The 24,387-nt window shown below is 38.0% G+C and overlaps 1 protein-coding gene across 2 annotated transcripts in view; it reads right to left on the bottom strand.

Annotated features, from left to right (window-relative positions):
• Positions 1 to 24,387, bottom strand: part of scaper (S-phase cyclin A-associated protein in the ER) — a 364,073-nt gene that overhangs the window by 226,896 nt on the left and 112,790 nt on the right. For both annotated transcript variants that reach the window (XM_063070449.1, XM_063070450.1), the window contains exon 20: positions 5,121 to 5,257. In XM_063070449.1, the coding sequence (XP_062926519.1) occupies positions 5,121 to 5,257 (137 nt within the window). The remainder of the gene's footprint in view (positions 1 to 5,120; positions 5,258 to 24,387) is intronic.

The raw sequence follows: 24,387 nt of genomic DNA, 5'->3' as shown, positions 1-24,387 counted from the left end.
TGGAGTATTTAGACTCTTCCTTCTACAGCTGAGATACCCAGAGGTACATGTCCCTTGAGCAGGATCAACCGACAGACCAAGATTTCAGTTTCTCGTCTGCACGCATCAGAATAAGCAGCGGTTACTGGAGTAATAAACTTTTTAGGGAAAATGCTTATGTAAAATATCAAGCCTCCTTAGCAGAAAACTTCTTGTTTGGTTTTGAGGAGCTTGGAAGTACCATTTCAATTTTGAGTTTCAGATCAAAGACCCAGTCACTTTGTTGTTCTTTTTCTCTTTTTGATCAACAAGCTTTCAAAGCTGCCTAATGCTCAGTAAATTAAAATATGCTATATATACCATTGCAAGCAAATCCCATTTAATGCACAGGATAGAAACTCTTCAGATATACGGCATAGTAACAGGCCCTTCAGGCCCAATGAACCCACACTGCCCAATGTGACTATTTAATATATTAATCCACATGTTATTGTAACAAGGAAGGAAACCAGAGTTGCTGGCACTATAATAGCATTACGCTAACCTCTTGCATCCATTATGCTAAGAAAATCCTGCAGTGGATTGCAAAGAGGTATACAATGTCTCAAATATTGCTCTCATTAGGGCTATTATGGAATTAAAGATAAGCAAATTAAAAGGACAGACATACTTCTGGACTATAATACTGATTTTTAAAAATTTGACCATTCAGGGAATTAGGATGGTCCTGGCATCTGATATTTATTGTCTATTCCAGAACTGAGGTGACAGTGAAAAGGCAACCATGTTGTTAGAAAGGAAGTTATAGGCCAGTTAGGCTAACCTCAGTGGTTGGGCAAGTGTTGGAGTCTATTATTAAGGATGAGATTTTGAGGTATTTGGAGACTAATGATAAAATAAGTCAAAGTCAGCATGACTTATTCTGTAAAGGGAAACATTGCCTGACAAATCTGTTAAAGTTCTTCAAGGAAGTAACAAGCAGGGTGGACAAAGGAGAGGCAATGGATGTTATTTACTTGGATTTTCAGAAGGCATTTGATAAGGTACTTAACAAGATAAAATTTTAAGGTGTTGCAGGAAAGATACTGGCATGAATAGAGGAATGGATGAAAGCCAGGAGGCAGTGAGTGGGAATAAAGGGGGCCTTTTCTGGTTGGCTGCCAGTGACCAGTGGTGTTCCTCAGGGGTCAGTATTAGGACTGCTACTTTTCACATTGTTTGTCAATGATTTGGATAATGGAATTGATGGCTTTGTGACAAAGTTTGCGGATGATACAAAGATAAGTGGAGGGATAGGTAGTGCTGAGGAAGCAATGTGATTGCAGCAGGATTTAGATAAATTGGAAGAATGGGCAAAAAAGTGGCAGATGGAATACAGTGTTGGGAAATGTACAATAATGCATTTTGGTAAAAGGAACTATTGGTAAAAGTATATGGTAAAAGTGCAAACTATTATCTAAATGGGAAGAAGGTTCAAACATCAGAGGTGCAGAGGGACTTAGGAGTCCTCGTGCAAGACTCCCAGAGGAGTTACAGGTTGAGTCTGTGGTAAAGGAGGTAAATGCAATGTTGGCATTTATTTCAAGGGGAGTAGATTATAAAAGCAAGGAAATAACTCTGAGCAACACACACAGAACGCTGGAGGAACGCAGCAGGCCAGGGAGCATCTATGGAAAAGAGTACAGTTGAAGTTTCGGGCCGAGACCCTTCCAGCATCTGCAGACTTTCTCTTGTTGTGGTAAGATAACGCTGAGGTGTTATAAGACACTAGACAGGCTCCACTTGAATAGTGTCAGCAGCTTTGGGTTCCATATCTCAGGAAGGATGTGTTGTCACTGGAGAGAGAGCAGAGGAGGTTCACAAGGATAATTTCAGGAATGAAGGAGTTAATGTTTGAGGAGCACCTGGCAGCTTTGGACCTGTACTCACTGGAATTTAAGAGAATGCAGGAGGATTCACATTGAAACCTACCGACTGTTGAAAGGACTAGATAAGGAAGATGTGGAGAGGGCGCTTCCTATGGTGGCTGCATCCAGAACTAGTGAGCACAGCCTCAAAATTGAGGTGCAACCTTTTAGAGTGGAGCTAGAGAGGGTTCTTTTTTTAGCCAGAGTGGTGAATCTGTGGAATGCTCTACAACAGGCTGTGGTGGAGGCCAAGTCTGTGGGTATATTTAAGGCAGAAGTTGATAGCTTCTTGAATGGCCATGGCATCAAAGGACATGGCAAGAAGGCAGGTGTATGGGTCGAGTAGGATCTGGGATCAGCCATGGTGGAATGGCAGAGCAGACTCGATGAGCTAAATGGCTTAATTTTGCTCATGTCTTATGGACCAACCCACTGGCCAAACCAGAAATGGATTGCAAATTCCCTTTCCTGATGATAATACTAAACTTAATGGAATTTTAATGTACATTTCTGCATCTAATTTTGTCAGTGGGCTACACAGCAAGGCTAAGGCTTGATCTGCAAAATAATAAGTGAACTCTGAAAATTTCACAATAAAGACCTTTCTTGCATGTGGTGCTTAAAATTGACCTTCAATAAACTATTCAAAGTTCAGTCAAGAATGTAGATAATCCAGCAGACATCTGCAGACATAAAAAAAGACTTAAAAGCAATTAATCCGATTTTGTTTGTGCATGCTGAAATTAGAATGTTTGCAAGGACATCACGACAAATCCCTGACTTTCTATGATCATTGTCCTGGATCTGTTATGTTTGCCTGAACAGAAGGTGGAGGCACAAACTAATCCAAAGGATGCTATCTTTAAAAGTGCACTGCTTGCTCAATCATGCGTTGACATTTTAGCCTTGAATCCATGCTCAACCCTATACTCACAACTTTCAGATACAGACGCAACAATTTTACAAAACCCTGAATAAAATCTGATCATATACTTGAAAATTTAACTTCAATCTCTGTAAATGCCTGCAATGAATTGGTGAGGAGTGGAACTTCCCATTTCAGACTCTTAGATCAAGCTTCAAGTATTCCCAGGTTTGGGTAAGCACTCATAGATGCAAATAAAACTCCCACTTCACCACTCCAACAAGAACTTCCAAACACAGAAAAGGGACTTTGTACTGCAACCTATATTTGCAGACTTGCAGCCTGTCGTCTCTGAATTTGCTGATGTGGTGCTAGTCTATCCCAGGCAAAGCCCTCCCACAAATGAGCACATTTCCAAAGGGGCATTGCTGCAAGAAAGCAGCATTCATCATCAAGAATTCCCCACTAGGAGGTACAGGAGACTTAAGTCACATACCAACAGGTTCAGAAGCAGTTATTACCCCTCAACCATCAGGCTCCTGAACTGGTGTGGATAACTTCACTCACCTCAACTCTGAACTGATTCCACAACCTACAGACTCACTTTCAAAGACTCTACAACTCAGTATTTTTTTATTTGCACAATTTGACTTCTTTTGCACATTGGTCATTTGTCAATCTCTGTTTATGTATAGGTTTCATAAATTTTATTGAATTTCTTTATTTTTCTGTAAATACCCACAAGAAAATGAATCTCAAGGTAGTTCATGGTGACATATACGCACCCTGACAATAAATTTGTTTCAACTTTAACTTGACTTTTGGACTCCTAGATTGAGCTTCAAGTCTTCCCAGGACTGGGTAAGCACATCTGGAGATGCAAATAAAACTCACACATTTTCAGTCCAGCAAGAACTCTCAAACACAAACAAGGACTTTGTATTGCAACCTGTATTTCCAGAACAGCATTTTATGGCCTCTGAATTTGCCAATGAGATGCTAATATCTTTGTCACTGGCTTTGAAATATTAGTTACAACTTTTTTTTAGATCCAGTGCCACCACAACTGTGAAGTAAACTGAGATCAACTTATATCATTTAGAGTATAAGATAATCCTAATTCACAACTTAGATTTTTTTTGCTGCTTATTTTTACCACTCATTGCACTGTAACAACATTCATTGCCAAATTATTGTTTTGCTTGAAATTAATTTTTTTTTACAAATTACTGCAAAGGTAGCTTACTAACTCAATTTTATATCCATTAATGTCAAAAAAGAGTATTCCAAAGTCTCCTATGTATTTACAAAGATCTGGATTGACAGCAAAGTAAGGGAGAAAATAAATCAATGTTTCAACAATGCCCTTCATCTCCTACCTACTGGATCAATTATGAAGGAAGCAGATGCCTGTGGTTGGGAGGAGGCCAGCTGCCTACATATTCTATCAACTGAGGTGAACTTGACAGAGACAAGAAAACAAAACTAAAAAAGAATGCCAAAATACAATACAAATCAAAACATCTTAATTTCACATATCAAACAGGAGTGAAGCTCAGAAAGCCAAGCTTTATTCGCCAGTGCTTAAACACAAGGGACTTATAGCAATATAGAACTCTGAATGAATCTGCACAAAAAGAGACTGTCAGGATTTAAGTATAGTGCATGTCACTATTCACTCTGAAATCCAATTACTGCTTCATGCTGAGGATCTGTTTCTATCAGTCCAGGGTAACATAATACAAAGTCATTTGCTTCTGTAATGTCTCAAACCAAAATAACCTCAACAGGTGACAGTCTATCTATAAGGCAAGCAGGATGGCAACAACTAATCATAAGACAACATTCTGTGCACACTCTGATTCACAAATATCACTTTCCTAGCTTATGACAAACTACAGGGCTTACAACTCACTTTACATTGCAGGGCATTCCTAACTTTTTACGTTGTTGTGACAGGCAAGAAAATTAATTAAACTTCAGACCTGGGATGTGACACTTCTGCATAGTGCCTTCTATTTGTTGATTACTATTGATTTTCTTTGATACTTCATTTAAAAATCAATAGCTAGAAAGAAAAATAGGCATGGTTTACACATATTTAAACATACAAAGGCACCCTGGAAGAAGCTGTAGTTTCAGCCAGGCGCTGGCAGCCAATTACGAGAAAAGCTCTTAATAGGTGAAAGCAAGGGCTCAAGATCGATTTTCAGTTTTCTTTTCCAATCACAGAAAGTGGCTATAAATTAGGCTAATCAGTATATTTTTTAAGATAACCCAGGAAACAAATAACTTCAGACTTTTTGAAAGAAAAAGAGCCAATTTGTTTTTTCTCTAGAAGAAAGATAACGGTATCATATTGACATTACCTCGAGTTCATGCGAGCTCGAAGTTTCTTCGCCTTCTTTCTGATTTTTTGCTTCTCTTCGGCATCCTTCGATACCTCTGGATGTACATAGGTCTCAGTTACAACATCTGTAATGTACTTCTTGCAGGATAGATGTTCCTGATGGAAAGAGATGTAAATACATTAATTGCCAAGAAAAAAACTTTCCTCTTTTCTGCAATTCAAAATTCCATCATGTGCAGCACATCTGGACAGTTAGTCATGACTCTAGTCACTTATTAAAGGCCTCTGAAAGCAACATGATGGCCCAATATGTGAAGGCATCTGGTGGAACTGATCCATAGTTTTTTTTTAAATAAAAGAGGTACTAGGTAAAAGTTTTCATGTATGCACAATTTGCTGGTCTTAATTACAATCAGTGGTTAAAACGGTTTTTAATACCTCAAAAAGAGCTCCACCATATTGTCACTAAGCAATCATCACTCTGCAAGAAAGCTAGATGTAACAAAGGTGGGGGATCAGATGATGTACAATAGGCTGTGCCAAACCAATGGAGCTATGTCACAACAGCAATCAGTATCTTTTGAAATTTAAAATATTTTCTAAATACTGACATGAGATACCTTCAGAAATTGTATGTAAAAAAAATTATATATAGCACCAATTAATTCTGTTTAGAATTTTCATTCAGGAGTTAAATCAGTCCTGTTTAAGTATGTTACTATTCAACTTCCAATCATTAATAGCAGCAAAGAGACCACTTAATAATAGCAAATACATTTATACATGTAAAATACAGAAAACTGGCATAAACACACGACATTCTGCATATGCTGGAAATTCAGATCAACACACAAAGTGCTTGAGGAACTCGAGAAAATGGAAAAGGAGAACTGGAAAAATAGAAAAATGGAGGAGAAATTAAATTTCATTCCACATTCTGGCTCCCTCTTACCCCTTTCCTTTGTCCTCACTGCCTATCAACCGCCTCCACCACCCCCTCCCACATTCTGACTTCTTTCTTCCTTTCCTATCTTGATGAAGGGGTTGGGCTCAACATGTTGACTAATTATTCCCCTCCATAGATGCTGCTTGACCTGCCGAAAGGTAAGAAAAAACATTTCAAATTCATGCAAGCTCCACAAACTCAGTAAATTATTACAGGTTGAAACTGAAATTATCTTGGGCACTGCCATGTCACATGATAATTTTTAATCAACAGAGCCTGAATGCCATGTTGTCTGCTTTTGCCTCAGGACTTCAGAGTTACAAGTCATATTCTGAGTATAAGCTCCCTAGTTGCTCAGCAGTTTATGAAACATTACTGTGCTATTTAAGCTTTCTTTAAGAAATTCAAAGTTTTAATATGGTCATATACAGGCCTCAGACAGGGTTAGAAAGACTAGATTAGTGCAACATAACCAGATGACATAGACCACAATACGGTTTTTCTCCCAAATGAGCTCAATACCTTTTAAGCTCGCACTGACTGACAAAACCTTCACAAACTCCCATATGCCCTGAAGACCCTGTAATTTCAGTCTCAGAGAATGTGAGAGCATTCTTCAGGATGGTGAACCACGGAAAGCATCCGGCCATGAATGGATACCTGGTCAAGTACTGAAGACCGGTGCTAATCAACTGGCTGGAGTGTTTATTGACATCTTTAACATCTTGTTCTAACAGTCTGAGGAACCCACCTGCTTCAAGTAGGCTTTTATCATACTGGTGGCCAAGAAGGACATGGTAACCTGCCTCAATGAATATCGTCCAGCAGCATTTGCATTCACTATGATGAAGTGCTTTGAGATGTTGGTCATGAAGCATATCAACTCCTACCTGAGAAGTGACTTGGATCTGCTTCGATATGCCTACCCTCACAACAGGTCAACAGCAAATGCCATTTCATTGGCTCCCCACTCAGTTTGGAACATCTGGACAGTGAAGATGCATACATCAGGATGCTCAGCATTCAACACCATCATCCCCTCAAAACTAATCAATAAACTCCAAGACCTAGGACTCAATACTTCCTTGTGTGACTGTATCCTCAATTTCCTCACTTACACACCCCAGTAATTATGGATTGGAAACAATATCTCCACAATCACCAGCAACACAGGTGCGCCACAAAGCTGTACGATTATCCACCTGGTCTACTTGCATTATACTTATAACTGTGAGGCTAAGTACAGCTCCAGAAGCATATTTATGCTTGCTGACAACCACTGTTGTTGGCTGAATCAAAGATGGTTATGAATCAAAGAGGAGAGAGATTGAAAATCTGATTGAATGAGGCTGTTATGGCGCCACTCAATGTCAACAAAGCCAAAGAAATTATTATTGATTTCAGGAGGAAGAAATTGGGGTCAATGAGCCAGTGCTCATTAGGGAATCAAAGGTGAACAGGCTAAGCATATAACTTTCAATTCCTGGGTGTTATCATATCAAAGGTTCGGTCGTGGGACCAGCACATAAATGTTATTTCAAAGAAAGCACAGCAGCGCTTCTACTTTCTTAGAAGTTTGCACAGATTTGGCATATCATCTGAAACTTTGTCTAACTTCTATAGATGCACAGTGGAGAGCATCCTGACTATTGCATCATGGTTTGGTATGGAATAGAAAAACCTGCAAAAAGTGATGGATACAGCCCAGTTCATACTGGAAAAGCTCCCCCACCATTGAGCATATCTACAAAGAGTGCTGTCACAAAAAGCAGCATCCAACATCAATGGCCCCACCATCCAGGTCATGCTCTCTTCTTCCTGCTTCTTTCCTTCTTCGGTTGTCCATCGAAATCTGATGCCAACGTTCACTCCTTTAACGGTGAGATCTTTGATGACTATACAGTCCTATCCTGGACCCACAAGCTCTATTGCAGGCGAGACGTGTGGTAGTGGTGGCAACCATGGTTGCATTTCTCCTGGCATTTCTCTTCTGCTGTCTTCTGGTTGTTCTTTCCATCTCCAGAATACGAACCCCGTCCCTACACATGCTGCTACTAGCAGGAAGAAGGTACAGGAGCCAAGAGATTCCACTCTACCAGGTTCAGGAACAGTTATTACTCTTCAACCATTAGGCTCCTGAACCAGTGTGGACATCTTCACTCAACACAACACTGAAAGGACCATCAACCTCCACCTATGGATTCACTTTCAAGGACTCCACAACTTATTCTTGGTATTATTTATTAATGTATGTATTATTACTTGTTCCCTTTTGTAATTGCATAGTTTTTTGTGTATAGTTTTTCATTGATTCTATTGTACTTCTTTGTTCTACAGTGATTTCCTGCAAGAAAATGAATCTCAGGATAGTATTTGGTAACATATGTACTTTGATAATATATTTACTTTGTTCAATGTTTTACCTCATTGGTGAGGATGGTTTAGAACAAGGGGTTTTGCAGTGTCAGGATATATCACATTTAGGACTAAGATGAAACATTCAGAGGATGATAGACTGCATAATTCTATATCACAAAATATGGTGGAAGCCAAATCACTGAATATACTTTGGAAGGTTGATAAATGTTTTAACTCAAAAGGTGCAAAGAGGTAAGAGGACAGATTGAGCAATCATTTTACTGAAAAGCAAAGCTGGCTTGAAGACCTGGAAGGTCTATTCCTGCTCCAAATGCCTCTGTTACTTGAACATCAACAGTAACTATTTAAAAGTTTTAACATCCATTTTAAAAAAAAAGAAAATTTAGGCAAAAAATATTGATATTAGTGCACTATAGTTGAATGCCCATGATCTCATTTGCCCGCTCCCTCAATTTTCCAGCACTAACACTGTCAAAATCATTATCTAAAGTACCAGGATATTAAATTGAATCAAATTTAACTAAAAATCATATTGTAATTTAAATTTACAAAAGCATCTCATGCTGAAACAACTGCAACTCTTCTGCTTAAAACTTCTGCCAACCTTGGTGGCCTAGCTCTTTGGCTGAAATTGGCAAGTTTGCACTTGGGAGTTATTCAAGTAATATTTATACCTCAACCAACAGCTTTAAAATGCATTATCTGGTTATTATCCATTGTTGCTTGAGGGACCTCATTTTGAACAACATGCTTCACATACCATAACAGCATTGCATTTCCAAATTTCTTCACTGACTTTAGAGAATGCTGAAATCATGAAAAATACAAAATTATTGCGCGTTCCATGTGCACATACTCTCAATTCTTCTTATCACTTTCATATTTTCAATTACATCCTGCAGACCAACAGGAAGTTATTGATTGGATCAAACATGTACGACTGCAATGCGCTGGCAATTGTTGAAAGAAGTTTGAAGCTGAAGAAAAAGTGTGGAGAGAGGAAAAAGGTACTGGCACCTTACAAAAATCAAGGTACACATTTGTGAGTATGAATTATAGACAGAGTGACTACATATAATAACATTTTCAAAATCCATTATAATACAGGGATGAGATGGTAATAGTATGGAAAATCAAGGAAGTAGTTTTATCAAAGAATCTATTATTATTATTATGATCATTATGAGAGCAAGAATATTCGTATACAAATACATTTAGAAAAATTACATATTGTGTGATAAAAATGTTACCATGCAATCCTAAGAATAATCTTGTTGATCTGGCCATTAGTGTCAATTTATTCTTTTTTTTGGTATAGATTGACCATTTTATTTTGAAGAAATACAAAAAGCCAGGTTTGCCATAATCTAGGATTTTATTTTTTTAAATTTTATTTATCTAGAGATAAAGTATGGAACAGGCCCTTCCTGCCCAAACAGCTGCAATGCCTAGCAACCAATCTATTTAACCCTAGCCTAATTACAGGACACTTTACAATGACCAATTAACCTACTAACCAGTATGTCTTTGGACTGTGGGAGGAAACCGGAGCACCCGGAGGCCTCATCATGGCAGTAGAGGAGGCCATGGACTGACATGTTGGAATGCAAATGAGAAGTAGAATTTCAAGATTCGGGGTGTAGATAGGGACATATTACAATGCTCAGCATTAAGTAAACACTAATTGTCAAGACTTATTAGGACAGTAATTAAAGATAGAACAACCATACTCCAGCCAATTTTTAAAAGTATTGTATAATGTAATACCCAATTGGGAGCAAGGGACCAAAGTCAATATCGAACAATTCAACATTAATAATGCCCTAAAGATTACCAAAATGATAGCTGGTAAAGAGATAACATTAGATACACACACTGGTATAACCATTGTCTCCAACAAATTATTCACCATTTCTTGATAATCTTTGACTGATGACGATACAGCTGCTAATCCAACATGACTACTAATTATTAATCGGAGAATTATTACAAATCATAGCAAAATTTTTTAAGACTTATAATTTCATGTGGGTGACAAAAAGTTAAATGCTTTCTTTTAAAGTAAGTTACATCCTGAAGCTTTCACTTCTTTTCATAGAATCAACTTGGTTTTGGTTTTGTTCAATATTCTGCTGACTATGGATATACATTCTGAGATGATTTCAACTTAACTGTTAACAAAGATCCACCACAAGCTCAGTAGCCCAACCTAAATAAACATCACTGCTAAACAATCATCCTAAATGGTGACCCACTTAGAGAATCACTTCTGCACTGTGATACTATTCTTCCTTTCAAATTACTTTCCTCCCCACAGCATTTAAACTAATTTGGTGAATCTCTCTGTTATGTTTGATCCATAAACAATGACGCACTTGTATCTGATTTCTTTTCATCACTGGGTGGATTGTTCTTGCTCTATTCAGCATATTTCCACATTATGTAGTTGTAAAAGGGATCCAAATATGCTTGTTTTCTTTCTAAGAACTAAAATTTTTGTCTATTCCATGTGCATATGAATTCATTCATGCATTTACTAGTTATGTATAGTATCTCGGTGTGTAAATGTCAAGACGTAAATGCAAGCCATAATACAAACATTTGTCATTTTACTGGAACCCAGAGGGGCAGGTACAATCGTCGCGACTGCTGATTTTGCAAGAATATTCCGCAAAGTAACAAAATTACATTGCATAAATTCACTGTGTTTTAATAGTTTCTCTTACCCTCACGCAAAAGGTCACAATTTTTTACAGACTCAAAATAATTAGAACACTGAAATTTGCCAAATAAATTGGCAGACATTAAATGGAGAGGCAATATTTTTTGTTCAACTAGCAGGGCTTGACTTACTGCATTTACGAGTTTTGTTTGATAGGATATCACAAAGTATAAAATGGATTCTGAAGAAAGCCTGTAGCGGAATGATTTAATGCAGATTTGATGGAGGAAACCAGTCAAAGTAAAAGAATTGCACTGATACATTATTTTAAAATACGTTTGTCTTATTGCCAACCCTTAGCATTGAGAAAATAAACCTGCAGAAAAACTTGCATTATGATATAAGCATTGAAAACTGCACAACTAATTCATGATTTCATAATTTTCCCTCCGACTTCCTCTTTTTAAAAAATTTATGATTAGACATGGCTACAACTTTTCTTTCAATATGGTGTGTGTATGTGTATGTGTGTGTGTATGTATGTATGTATGTATATATATCAGCTACGTATGAACCCTTTTATGCGATAGCCACAATAGCAATGGATAATGATTGCGAATGGGGAAAAACAGTGTTTGACCTCTCCAAAGTATCCTTACACTAAGATGTGCCTGCAGTTTCTTGCCACTACTTTAGTGATGCACCCCACCTCAAAGTTAGGACTACTCTGGCTCATTTTCATATCAGAAACAACATTAATCTTCAAAGCCATTGGGAAAAACTTAAATATTTCAATAAACCCTTTTGCTAACCTGCAAGGAAACCATCATTGTTCATGTACAGTATAAATGTTCCATGAAAGAGTTACAGATATTTCAGACTTATGAAATAAATGCTTGGTCTAGTGTCAATGGACCACTATGCTCAAGATTAAAGAGGTTTTAGCTTTATTTGTTACACGTATATCAAAATATACAGTAAAATGCATCAACAACCGACATAGTCCGAGCATGTGCTGGGGTCAGCCAGCAAATGTCACCATGTTCTGGCATAGCATGCCCACAACTTACTAACATGTGCCTTTGGAATGTGGAAGGAAACTGGAGCATTCAAAGGAAACCTATACAGTCGTGGGGAGCGGGGGGGAGATGTACAAACCATGCAAATTACAGAACTTAAAATTCTGCATAATCATTTATACAAATATAAAATACTGCATTTATAATTGTAACGCTCTATAAGGTTTCACTGCTAATGTAATGGTTTCTCTGTAGCAGCGGTGTTTGGGTTATGAGTAGAGATAATGGGGGCTTTGGAATGTGCGCCGTCCAGTGAGAGGCATGATTTTCTGCCTTGTGGACCCAAGAGGAGGTTTCATGGGCTTTTGTTTGGCGGAAGATGGAGAGAGAAGATGTCAGAATGGGGAAGTCGTAGTCTGCAGGATGGAGTGGACTTGGAATGGGGTCAGGAGTCAACGCCAGAGGGGGAAAAAAAAACAATCGATGGAGAACGAACAGCCGGGGAAACCGTGAGCTCCAACGTTGCCCATTAGAGAATGGGCCCTTTTCCTTTTTTGTTTCTTTAGTCCCCATAGTCAAAATAAGAATTAAAAAGCTCAGTCGTTTAATTGCATAGTGTACTGTTTGTTATTTCATGGAACTGATTTGTAACAGGGGACCACATGACACAGCATCCATCCAAACAAAATTTCTTAAGTTTGGCCGGGCCGGAGGCTGTCTCCCTCCAGAGTAAGCCGCTAGCCCAACCTAAGGGTTACATAATCTACAAACTGATGAACACCAGTATGCATGAAATTTATATAAACTTGTAATACAGCCTATCATTTTGAGATTAAACATCAGTTTTCACCATTTAATTGTATGGTAAAATTTACTTGCAACATTTCAGATTCCTAAAAGCTCTTTTTAAAAGTAAAATTAGTGTACGTACAAATCATATGGTGTGTGATTGCTGGGTCTAGTACTGGACATGCAATTAACTTGAGCAACATTCCTATCATAACTTTTCTCCAGATGAAATCAGATCATTTGATTAGAACAATAGTCATTTTACAAGTTACTGAATAGAACCAGAACAAGACCAGATTAATAAAAAATTCCAGCATGCAAGTGCAGTAGAACATAGATTTGAATACAGACCAGGTTATGCTTATAAGCCACTGATAATGATTTTCTTGCAAACCCCAGAACACATTTTAAATACTGTAGGATACACTTGTTATTCCATGTATCTGTGACTGGCAGAAGCCTTGGTACTGGACATTGATGATTTAAGAAAACCTAAATGTTTCTTTAAACTGGCACAGGAAGATGTATATTTTAATTTTATATCAAGACAGTAAAGGTCTTGAAATTCAAGGTAAAAGCCTTATAATTTCACAGTATTTTAAAAAAACCAAGCTATTAAAAATATTCTTAAATTGCTCCTCCAGCTCAACATCAGGTGCCAATCTTTCAGCAACTGTGTCCTCCCTCTGGAATTCTTTTCCAAAACCACTTCACTTTTTCATCTTTCCATTCAATTCTAAAGTCTCTTAATTACAATTTTTTAAAATAATGACTTTTAACATTTTCCTCCCAGCCACCCTAATCACAGTGGGTGTCCTTCCTGGCGTTTGTGAAGTGTTCCAAGGCTTTGTCTAAAGGTCAGACCCTATGTACACACCTGTTAGTCCTTGACTTCTGTTACAGATGAAGTCTACATAAATCTCTTTCTTACATGGAATAAACTGAACTCTTAAAATGTTTACTGTTATTTGTGTCCTATTTATCATGTAAATTTGTGCTGTTTTTGCTGTGTTTATTTGTTAGAGATTATTCTCACTTCAAAAACAAAAATACCTACATTCTCCAAAGTATACTTTTACTCAATAAGTGGGTAATGAACGATAAATAAGACATAATAAAATGTGAGAATTTCATGTACCAACATTACAACAAGTTAAAAACAAAACAACCCTTCTACAAAAAATGTTGCATTTGTGATGCATAGAGCAACTTAGGGAACCTGGCTCAAACTGGGTAATTAGCCCAACGAAAATGTGTTTGGAAATTAATAGTGTGACAGGTGCTCATCTTGTATTTTGCATCTAATCAATTATATCACTCTACAGTAATGTTTAAAATAACAGTATACTTACATATAAGTGCATGATTTTCTTCTACAATAAAAAACAATTTATTGTTTACAAATAATTGTCTAACACAACTATATGAATTGAGTATATGACAGAACAAAGACATATATTTAATAGATTTTAGCTAGTTAATATCACTCACTGATATCTATTTGCAGCCAGAAATTGAAGTCTGTTATAACAGGAGCAATATTACTTCAAAAACAAGACACTCGGCAGATACAGGAACATCCAGAGCAATACACAAAATATAAGATGTACAGTGGGACCAGAATTAGCCCATTTGGCCCATCCAGTCTGCTCCGCTATTTTATCATGGCTGTTCCATTTTTCCTCTCAACCCCAATCTCCTGCCCTCCTCCCCATATCCCTTCATGCCCTGACCAATCAAGAATCTATTAACCTCTGCCTGAAATATACGTAAAAACTTGGCACGACGGCTGCCTGTGGTAACAAATTCCACAGATTTGCCACTCTCTGGCTAAAGAAATTCCTCCTCATCTCTGTTCTAAATGGACACCCCTCTATTTTGAGGCTGTGTCCTCTGGTCTTAGACACTCCAAAATGGTGGAGGAACTCAACCGTTCATGCTGATTCTATGGAGAGGAATAAGCAGTCACCACTTCAGACAGAGAGCCTTCATCATTACTGGAGAGGAAAGATGTAGAGGTCAGAATAAGAGGTGGGGTAGGAGAAGGAGTACAAGTTGGCAGGTGATAGGCAAGACCAGGTGAGTGGGAAGGTATTGAAATATTACTGCTTTTGCAACACACACACATTGCTGATCTCAGTCTAGGACTTCTAGAACAAACTGGACTATTTAATCTTTCCTAATATGACTGAAACACCCATCTCAGAATAACATCCCTTCCTACAACAAAATGAAAGTTCACACCAGCCATTCTTGCACCTTCCCCAACAGAGAAAAGAGTAAAACTAGGATAATTCAGTATCTGGTTGTTCTGAGATCCATGTGGATTCCAGGGTTGGAATCCAGAACTCGAGAGCTTGGAATGTGGGTAGGTTTGTGGTTGGAGCTGGGATCTAGGAAGCATGTTTATTTCCTGGTCCCATCATGTGCACTGGGAAACTTATTATGCTACTGTGTAATATGTAAGAAAGTGAGATAAAAGCAAGTTTGGGTATTAATAGTATCCAATAACCCAGGATATTTGCTAGTTCAACACCATCAGAATCCCATAAGCGCCATATTATCGGAGTTTAGCATTAATTTAATAAAGAGTTATGGTCATTCCTGTCACAATGGAAGCAGAACTGCACTGGCCAAAGTTACTTCACATGGAATACCAGCAACTGGCAGAGAGCAGCTTACAACATAGAAACTGAGACTGGAAAATGAAATAGCAATAGGCAAGATCTCTGTTCTACAAAATTCTGACAAAGAAAATACTTAATTCTGCTTTTAGGAAATGTTCCTTCTAAAAGTCAATCCTAATTTTTATTTATAATAACTGGGAAATTCAGTATACTTCACAGCTAATGCTTGAATAAAATGGTTTATCTTATCTAAACCCATTTTTGTGTTTCTTCGAAATGAACAAATACAAATGCCTGCCACAGCATTAGATTTGGGAAAATGAAATAAAACTATCTTGTCCACCTGCAGCTATGAAATGGATTCAAGAAGTCATCACAGATATAATCTATTCACACTTGACAATCCTGTCTAAAGTGATAACTGAACAAAACAAACCTAATCCCAGTCTCTGAAACCGACACCCGTCAGTAACAGACCTTCAGATATAAAATGACAAGTCAGCCAGCTGTCCCACTGCTAGTGGATGACAATTACAAGCAGTCTGTCAAATGAGCATGGGTGTGGCGACAAATGAGGGCAGAAGCCAGCATCCCCTGATGCCTGCTCAGATATGCATTTTCTCATTATAACCTGCCCTTTTATGCATGACTCACATACCAGCAGAAGTTCAACAAGCGCATTCATTTGTCATTCAACAGTTTGCAGTACAGATGGGACCTGTCAATATTAAAAAGGGAGAGAAGGAAGGGGGGGAAAAGATGAAACAAATTGTGTCTTTTAGCTACCACCAAACAAGCACTGCATGGTTACAGGCATTTCTCAGCGTTCTCACCTTTCATGTTGTGAGGCTTCAGCAAATATCACAGTTCATCCTTAAGAATTCATTAGGAAAACAGTGGAGTAATGACACCTCAATTCAGACACTAGTGTCAAATCTCAAAGGTTTAGATCAAAGTACTGGATTATCACATTAACCAGATTAAATACCATTAAATCTAAATTTGCAGCTTTGACTTTTCAAACTAATGGAAAATATTTTCATTAAACTCTTTCACTCAACAGCAGATAATAAACCAACTGTTTTTTGACATTCTAAATGACACAGAAAACAGACAAATTAAAGTGTCAATTTGCTATCATTTGCTAGAGCCTAATATCACTCAACATAGCTATTAATACGAGAAGTCAAAACTTATTCAGTTTACCCGCTACTGAAATATGCATCTAGGGTTTTTTTAACCTCACATTGAATTATTCTGATCACCTCCCTTTATCTACAAACCTAAACCTGTACAAAACTCAGCTGTACGCATTCTGAACGTCAAGCCCTATTCATTCTTGATCCCTGAACTTGGTGACTCACTGATCTATCAACAATGTCACGGCAGAACTGGACACTAAGCATGTGCTCCAGTCTCTGATCCTCTCCCCTCCCTTCACCTCCCCCAAATTGGAGACACCTGGCTTGCTTTCAGTTCAGTTTTCTTGATCACCTTACTTTCACACCTTTCCACCCAATGATTCAGATTCCAGGACAGTGCTTGTCCATCTAGGTTATACTAATCTATCATGAATAGTTTGCCTCATTTACAACTCCCTTTAAAGAGCTTATGTATTCATATTTCATGCAATGAATATGGAGCTTCAGTCAAAGTTCTAAGCATAAGTAACTCTATATATTTTTTGATATCTGAACGCAAGAAGACTACAGACAATTTTGGCCTCTGTGAACCACTGTTTGTTCAAGCTGAAATAATGGCATCCATTTCAAATTAGGTCAATGTCTTTCACAGTTAAATAAAGAGATTGGATATTATTCTTTAGAAGAGTTTTTTTAATTACAAAGCTTATTAAGAGATAGTTCCATGGAAAATAGCGGTGCAGAAACTGATTAGTCCAACAAAACAGCAACATTAATATACAGTAATGTTTTTAATGAAGGAATTAACATTACACACTACTTCACCAGGGCATCAAACAAACAACTTACACCACCCAAATGCTGACATATTAGGTCACATCACTAAAGCTCACTCAAAGCTAAGTTTTCAAACTGGTTTTTTGGGATTCAGACAGCTTAAAGCAAAGCTGCCAATGGTGAAGCTCAAGGGTAAATTCTGAAGGAGTGCAAGTTTGCATGTAGTAACAGTGAAATGACAAGGACAATGAAAGCTACATGCTCTTGTTACAGAAAATATATTAATATGAAACAATGGAAATAAGAGGGCAAAAGGTCAAAATCTGCACTATTTATTCTGTGTAGTTTTTGTATTGTTTCATGTAGCACCACGGTCCTGAAAAACGTTGTCTCGTTTTTACTGTGTACTGTACCAGCAGCAACGGTCAAAATGACAATAAAAAGTGACTTGACTTGAGATCCATATTCAGGATAATAGTTTGAAATGAATGTTTCCTTTGTCTTGTATTATGTTAGTAGGTTGAATATTATACCACACAATCATAAATTTCATCTAAATGAAACTCTGATAATCCATTTTTTTTAAACTGTAGGAATTGAACTATGTCATGTCATTTTTTTATGCCTTGGAACAGAATTTATTCTTGTTTGAGAAATTAAATGATTTCCGTCAGCTTGTTTTTATAATATGACTATAAAAATTATATTTGATAATTAAAGCTGATGGAGATTTTGAATGAGATCGTTTTTAAAAGAAAGGGGAATTATAACATCCATGGCTAGGCTCAATGTCACTGTTCATCCAAAGGGTCACGTCTCTGACATGGCAACATTTCCTCAATACTTCTCTGTAGTAGTGCCGTCTCAGGTTATGTGATTTAATTTTGATGCAGAAGTTGAACCTATAAACTTTTAATTTGGAAGATTATCAATGATTTTATTAAAGGAGAATTTTGTCACTTATGCATCTTGTGCTTAGCTTCTATTTTCCCAGGTACTATTATATTGTGGTTTACCCACACTCACAACTTGCACATCATGTTGTATCAGATTTTCTTGGATAACCCATTGTATAATAAGTTCAAAGAAGATATGAAAACATGCATGTCTAACCCATCTCATTCCAAATTCTGCAGGGAATAGGGATTGAGGAAAGCCATTACACATTCCCATGGTGCTTATAATCAACTGGATCTTAAGTTTCTTTTCATCCCCAATTTAATGCATCTTTCTGTGCCCAGTAATGACTGAAAACTCCATCCAGTGTGTGCAGTCTTCTCCCAACGACTGGGGTCCATGAAAGCCAAAAATAGACTCATTTATCACAACTTTAAAACTACTACATGTTCATGGGGTTCCACATATTTCTGTTGTGTCCATTTGGAATTCCTTACAAAATAAATTTAACAGATTACACCATGACACAAGCCCTTTAGGCAACATTAATAAAGTCCTTCAGTAATGAATATGAAAATAAATGACATTAATGTATGTCTGGAGTACAATTTCAATAAAATGGAAAGGGTACAATTTTGGCTAATTTGACATATGTCATGAATACAAGTTAGATATAGTAACATCTGCCATAAAGTAATAAAATACTGGGGATTGTGGAAAAATGGGTACAATTAAAGATCAAAACACTATTGTTTTTCTTACTTTACTATGTTTAGGCTGTTTGGATCCTCAATAGATACTTACAGTTCATACTCTAATTACACAGTCACAGCATTATTTCAAGACCATCTCTCATAGCAGAATTTCAAGTATTGTAAGATTTCACAACATTTACTGCCTTTATCCTTATAAGTGGGTAAAATGTATTTCTTAAGTGTTGCATTATGAAAGATACCATGTAAATGAATATGCACAAATATGCAACGTTTACATTGGCATAATTTGCATCTTTCTTGGAAATTTAAAGAATGACTACTGTTAAAGCATGTAGTTTAAAAAAACTATTATAGATTTATTTTTTTAAAAGAATGCATTAACAGCTGGAAAGACAACAGCATTAGCTGATGCAGTATGTGAAAGGTATCTTTGTAATCAATCTTAAATATTATATCATGTTAAATTATATATTAAATAATTAAACTTGAAATTCCTTATGTAGCAATTTCAGATTACATATAAAGTGAATACTTTATGAGGAACTGAGATAAAATTATATTCCACTTTGCAATAAAAATTAATTCTAAGAATCCTGTGGTCATATCGTATCTTATCATGCCACATCTTAAAGCTCTTCGGACAATGAATTATTTTTGCAAAGACTGTTAAGTGGGTAAATGAATGTACATCTTTTTTAATTCATGTATTGTATTAAATATACACATATGGTCAGCATCACACTGCATATAATTCAATTTATTTAGTCTAAATTGTCTGATCAATTATATTTTACAAGCTAAGAAAGCAAAAGATTTCCATTAATTTAGTTAGGTCATTTTGTAAATTCACACATGAGGTATATACGTACATTAATAGGCTGACAAAATATATTTTCCTTAACCAGTTAGTAAACTTTCAACTAATAATTAATTGGTTGCCAAGCTCCGATCTACGCTATGTAAAACAGCTATGTCCATGAGCCAGTAGGGTTGGTCGGTACCATCTAAGGGGAAAAATGCTCATAGTGATTTTTGGCAAGGTACACATCTCTAGAGTTAGAAAATATGTGATAGCATTGCACCAGTGGTAGCTTTACGTGTGTTATTATGCATTTTATAACATTACCCTAAAATAAGCATTTCTGAAAAGTGGCCAATATAAAGTACAACATATATATTCAACCTAGTGGTATTTTGTCATCAGTGATCCCTCAACATTGAAATTTGTCACAATGGTAGCTGAGTTCAACCACTTTTCATCAAATGTTGTTATAAAATTCTACATTAAAAACTATGTCATTGGTGGCACTGGCAGTACAGTGCCCAATTTCAGTAGAGTGAATCATTTCATTTTTAGAAAAATATTTGTCTGTTGTTTATTTTGGAGAAGTCAATAAAAACTCTAGGACACATATAATCACATGGATTTGTAGAGAATTTATTCAGGAATTCAAATAAGTAATCACTTTTTGTATATATTCCATATTAACATCAGTACAGCAGAAAATGTTACCCCACCCCGCAAAAGGTAAAAAACCTCATTTGGAGAGATTTCTGGAGTCTTATCAATGTCATGATATTTTTCATATTGGTGTATCAAATCAAAACAATCTTAAGCTTTTGTCATAGCATATAGAATTACAGTACAATAATTCAAATGTGGGGTTCCACACGGCCATAACCTAGGCCCCATTCAGTTGTAAAATGAATATATTTAATCAAATACTCTTTTCCATACTTTCATAACCTAGTAATAACCATAATAATTTTCCAAGTCTTCCACATCTTCATCTGAACTTTCCACACTCTCTAAGGTGGATGCCTGGTTCTCACAGTCTGCCAGTCTACACATGTCAGTACACCTGAGGCCATTTGCAACACACATACATCTTGGGAGTGAACAATTTTTTTGGACAGTTACAGGCCAGTAGATCCAGGCCAGCATCGGGTGCTGGCTGGCCTTCCATCCAGTGCACTACCAACTGTTCAGCTTCCTCTTCTCTCTCCATCTTCCATCCTCTGCCAACAGGGCTTGGCACTTGTGGGTCCTTCTCCAAACACCTTCTCTACATACAAGCCTGGTAGTTGGCTCCCTGTGCATGTTTTGTTAAGCAGTCCTTGCATGGTGGGAGTTGATGACTTTCGATTTCACCTTTTTTGGCTCAGGAAAGGTGATATCTGAGCTCACTGACCTTGGTGGTCGATGCTTTTGGGGCATACAGGAGACATGTAAGTGCCTCCAGTTTGTCCATCAGTTCTGGGGAGAGGTCCCATTCCTGACCCAACTCTAAGAATGTGTCCTGAGTTTCCATGTTGCTGGTCAGAAGTTTTAGGGCACTTGTCTTCCCTTTGCCTGAAAAAGCGCTTACAGTGTCACATCCTATATATGCATGCAACTTGATGAGAGCCGTACAAACCTCTATGCCAACAGTGGCAGCAACATTCCTGATGTCTACAAGCCTTGTACGCGTTCTAGTGCCACACTTCTGGAACAATGGGGCCTCAAACTTGTCACAAAATGCTAAAGACATGATAAAGACATATGTGTGATAAAGACATCTGTGTCTTCTGAGCAGATCACTACAGACTGGTATCGCTCTCTTGTGGCATGGGCATCATGGAAAAGTAGGCAGCCATCTGCTTCTTCTTGTTGAAATTGAAGAGCTGACACCTCCTCACTGTCTTGAGATGTGATTCTGTAATATTTGTCATTCACAGTTGCATAAAGAATCTTCTCCTGTAGCTTTGCTCTGTACTCCTCCTTCCTCCATTCATGGACTATGAAGCTAATGATACTATTTTTGTTACTGACTTTGGTCAGGAAGCTCCTCCACTGCCTCACCATCTGTGTGCCTGTGCTACCTTGCAACTCATGACCAGTCTCTTCACCCCGTAGAGATCTTTCACTATTCTTGACAGAGTTCTCCTTGTATGTGTCGAACACAACATCTATTCTGCTACTCTGACAGCCTTCCCTCAGAGCCATACCCAGAACTGTTGTGGCAATATCTCTGAAAGTAACTTGATCACCTTTCACTCTTTGGACCAAGTTCATTCCATCAACCACTGTCTACTTTATACTTTATTGCTGCCAAACAATTGATACTAGAACGTACAATCATCATAGCAATATTTGATTCTGCGCTTCCTGCTCCCTGGATTACAAATCGATAGTAAATATTTAAAATTTAAATTATAAATCATAAATAGAAAAATTAGAAAAATGGAAAGTAAGGTAGTACAAAAAAACCGAGATGCAGGTCCGGATATTTGGAGGGTATGGCCCAGATCCGGGTCAGGATCTGTAGCAGAGTTTTCTGGGAACTGCTCTTCCACTGCCACATTTTTCTGCGATGTTGTGGCTAAAGTAGCTTTATTTGTCTTTCTCAGCAATCCTTCTGTTGTGGACAGGGCCCAGGGCAATGGTCCAAGGAGATGAGAAAGGATATCCTCTATACATAGACTGCGCCGTTGTGCCATCACTATGATGCATCCAAACAAAGACCTACCTGCTTTCAAGATGATCGTCATCCCATTTGATTTCACTTCTCTCTTCTTACACATATCACTGAATAGTTTCAGCTTGTTGGTTTTCATTGGGTCATGGAATTTCTTTGCTGGTGGGTCTTCCTCTAGTCTTTCATCCTTGAAGGTTGCATAGCATTGCTCACCAATCTCATATGCCTTCATCAGGTCGGAGGCAATGTCCTTAGGGTCTGCCTTTGCCGTAAAAATGCTAATGAGGTCCCGCTTCTCTGCAAATGGGTTGACCCATTCATGTATGAGGCTAACCACTGCTGAAACTGCTTCCTCATCTTTCTGGATTCTTGGCCGCTGTAGCTCTGCATGACAAAGCTCTGATTTGTTGCCTTGCACCATCTCCCTTAACTGTCCCAGGAATGCACTGCGGTGCTCAGCTGTTATGTAGTAACACTTGATAGCTCCAGCATTCAGGCTGAACCGTGATGTGCCTCCAGGAGTCTGTGTGTCTTTGTTCCCTGTGGCTTCAATAGCCTGGTCCACAGGGATCTGCCCAAAGGGGTTGTTACTTGACAGCTGCAGTGAGAATTGGCCTGTCTTGAAGGCCTCATACACAGAAGAATTCTTCTCTGGGAGGTTCATCATCTGAACAAAATAAGGGGACAGGTACCTGACATAATTCATCTTATCATAGGCAAAGCACCATGGGATCATGGCTCTTATAGCATGGAGGTTACCGTGTAAGCTACCACCACTGCAATGATATCACATATTTTCTAGCACTAGGGGTGTATACCTTGCCAAAAATCACTATAAGAATTATTCCCCCAAGATGGTACCGGTGGCCCAAATTTGGAGTCCTGGCTCACGGACTATTTCAGACTCTGAAAAGATCATTTTGCGTACTATATTTTGTTGACAGCTAAATATGCTAGCTTTGGCAAAAGAAGTGTCTACATGCAATTGAACAGTAATGTCTGGAGATCCATAATTCTGCAGCCTTGCTTATGGTACTTACACCTACTATGTATAGCCAATATCAATGAGCCCTTCTATTATTAGCTAATGTTTTCTACATTTTGCAATCAATGTTAAAAGGTGTTTAACTAACATGCTTAAAATGTAATTTTAGTCACCCCTACTAGTCTTTTGCCTCAGACCACCTCCTTCTACACATACCCTCAGAAAAATGAAGACCATTGTTCATTCTGCACATATACCATATCTAGCAAAGTTTCCTTTGCCTAATGACAGATGGAATGCTTAGCATTTGACTTCTGAGACAGTGTTTTCAATCATTTCAAGATCTGGTGAGCCTGCTTGTATCATCTATTCCTTTGTCCTTGGAAATCTAGTGAGATACTTCCTTGAAAAGTGACAGTCCTTCTGGTGAAGGTAATCTCAGTGCTATTGATTTAGAGAGTTTCAGGATTTCCAGCCGATGATAATGAAGAACAGTTCATACATTTGCGAATTAGAATGGCTGGTCTGTGACTTGGAAGGAAACCTGCAGGTAATCATTCAACACAATCATTCCTCAGCACCTGATTGGAAAGCTGAAACTGCTGGGCCTGAACACCTCCCTCTGCAACTGGATCCTAGACTTCCTGACTGGGAGACCTCAGTCAGTCCGGATCGGGAGTAGCATCTCCAACACCATCACACTGAGCATGGGGGCCCCCCAGGGCTGTGTGCTCAGTCCACTGCTGTTCACTCTGCTGACCCACGACTGTGCAGCAATACACAATTCGAATCACATCATCAAGTTTGCCGATGACACGACCCCTGGTGGGTCTCATCAGCAAGAACGACGAGTCAGCATAGAAAGGAGCAGCAGCAGCAGCAGCTAACG

Source organism: Mobula hypostoma, chromosome 18, assembly GCF_963921235.1.
Source record: "Mobula hypostoma chromosome 18, sMobHyp1.1, whole genome shotgun sequence".
Classification (NCBI taxonomy): domain Eukaryota; kingdom Metazoa; phylum Chordata; class Chondrichthyes; order Myliobatiformes; family Myliobatidae; genus Mobula; species Mobula hypostoma.
The sequence above is the reverse complement of the archived record's forward strand: the minus strand, read 5'-3'. Positions and strand labels throughout refer to the sequence as shown.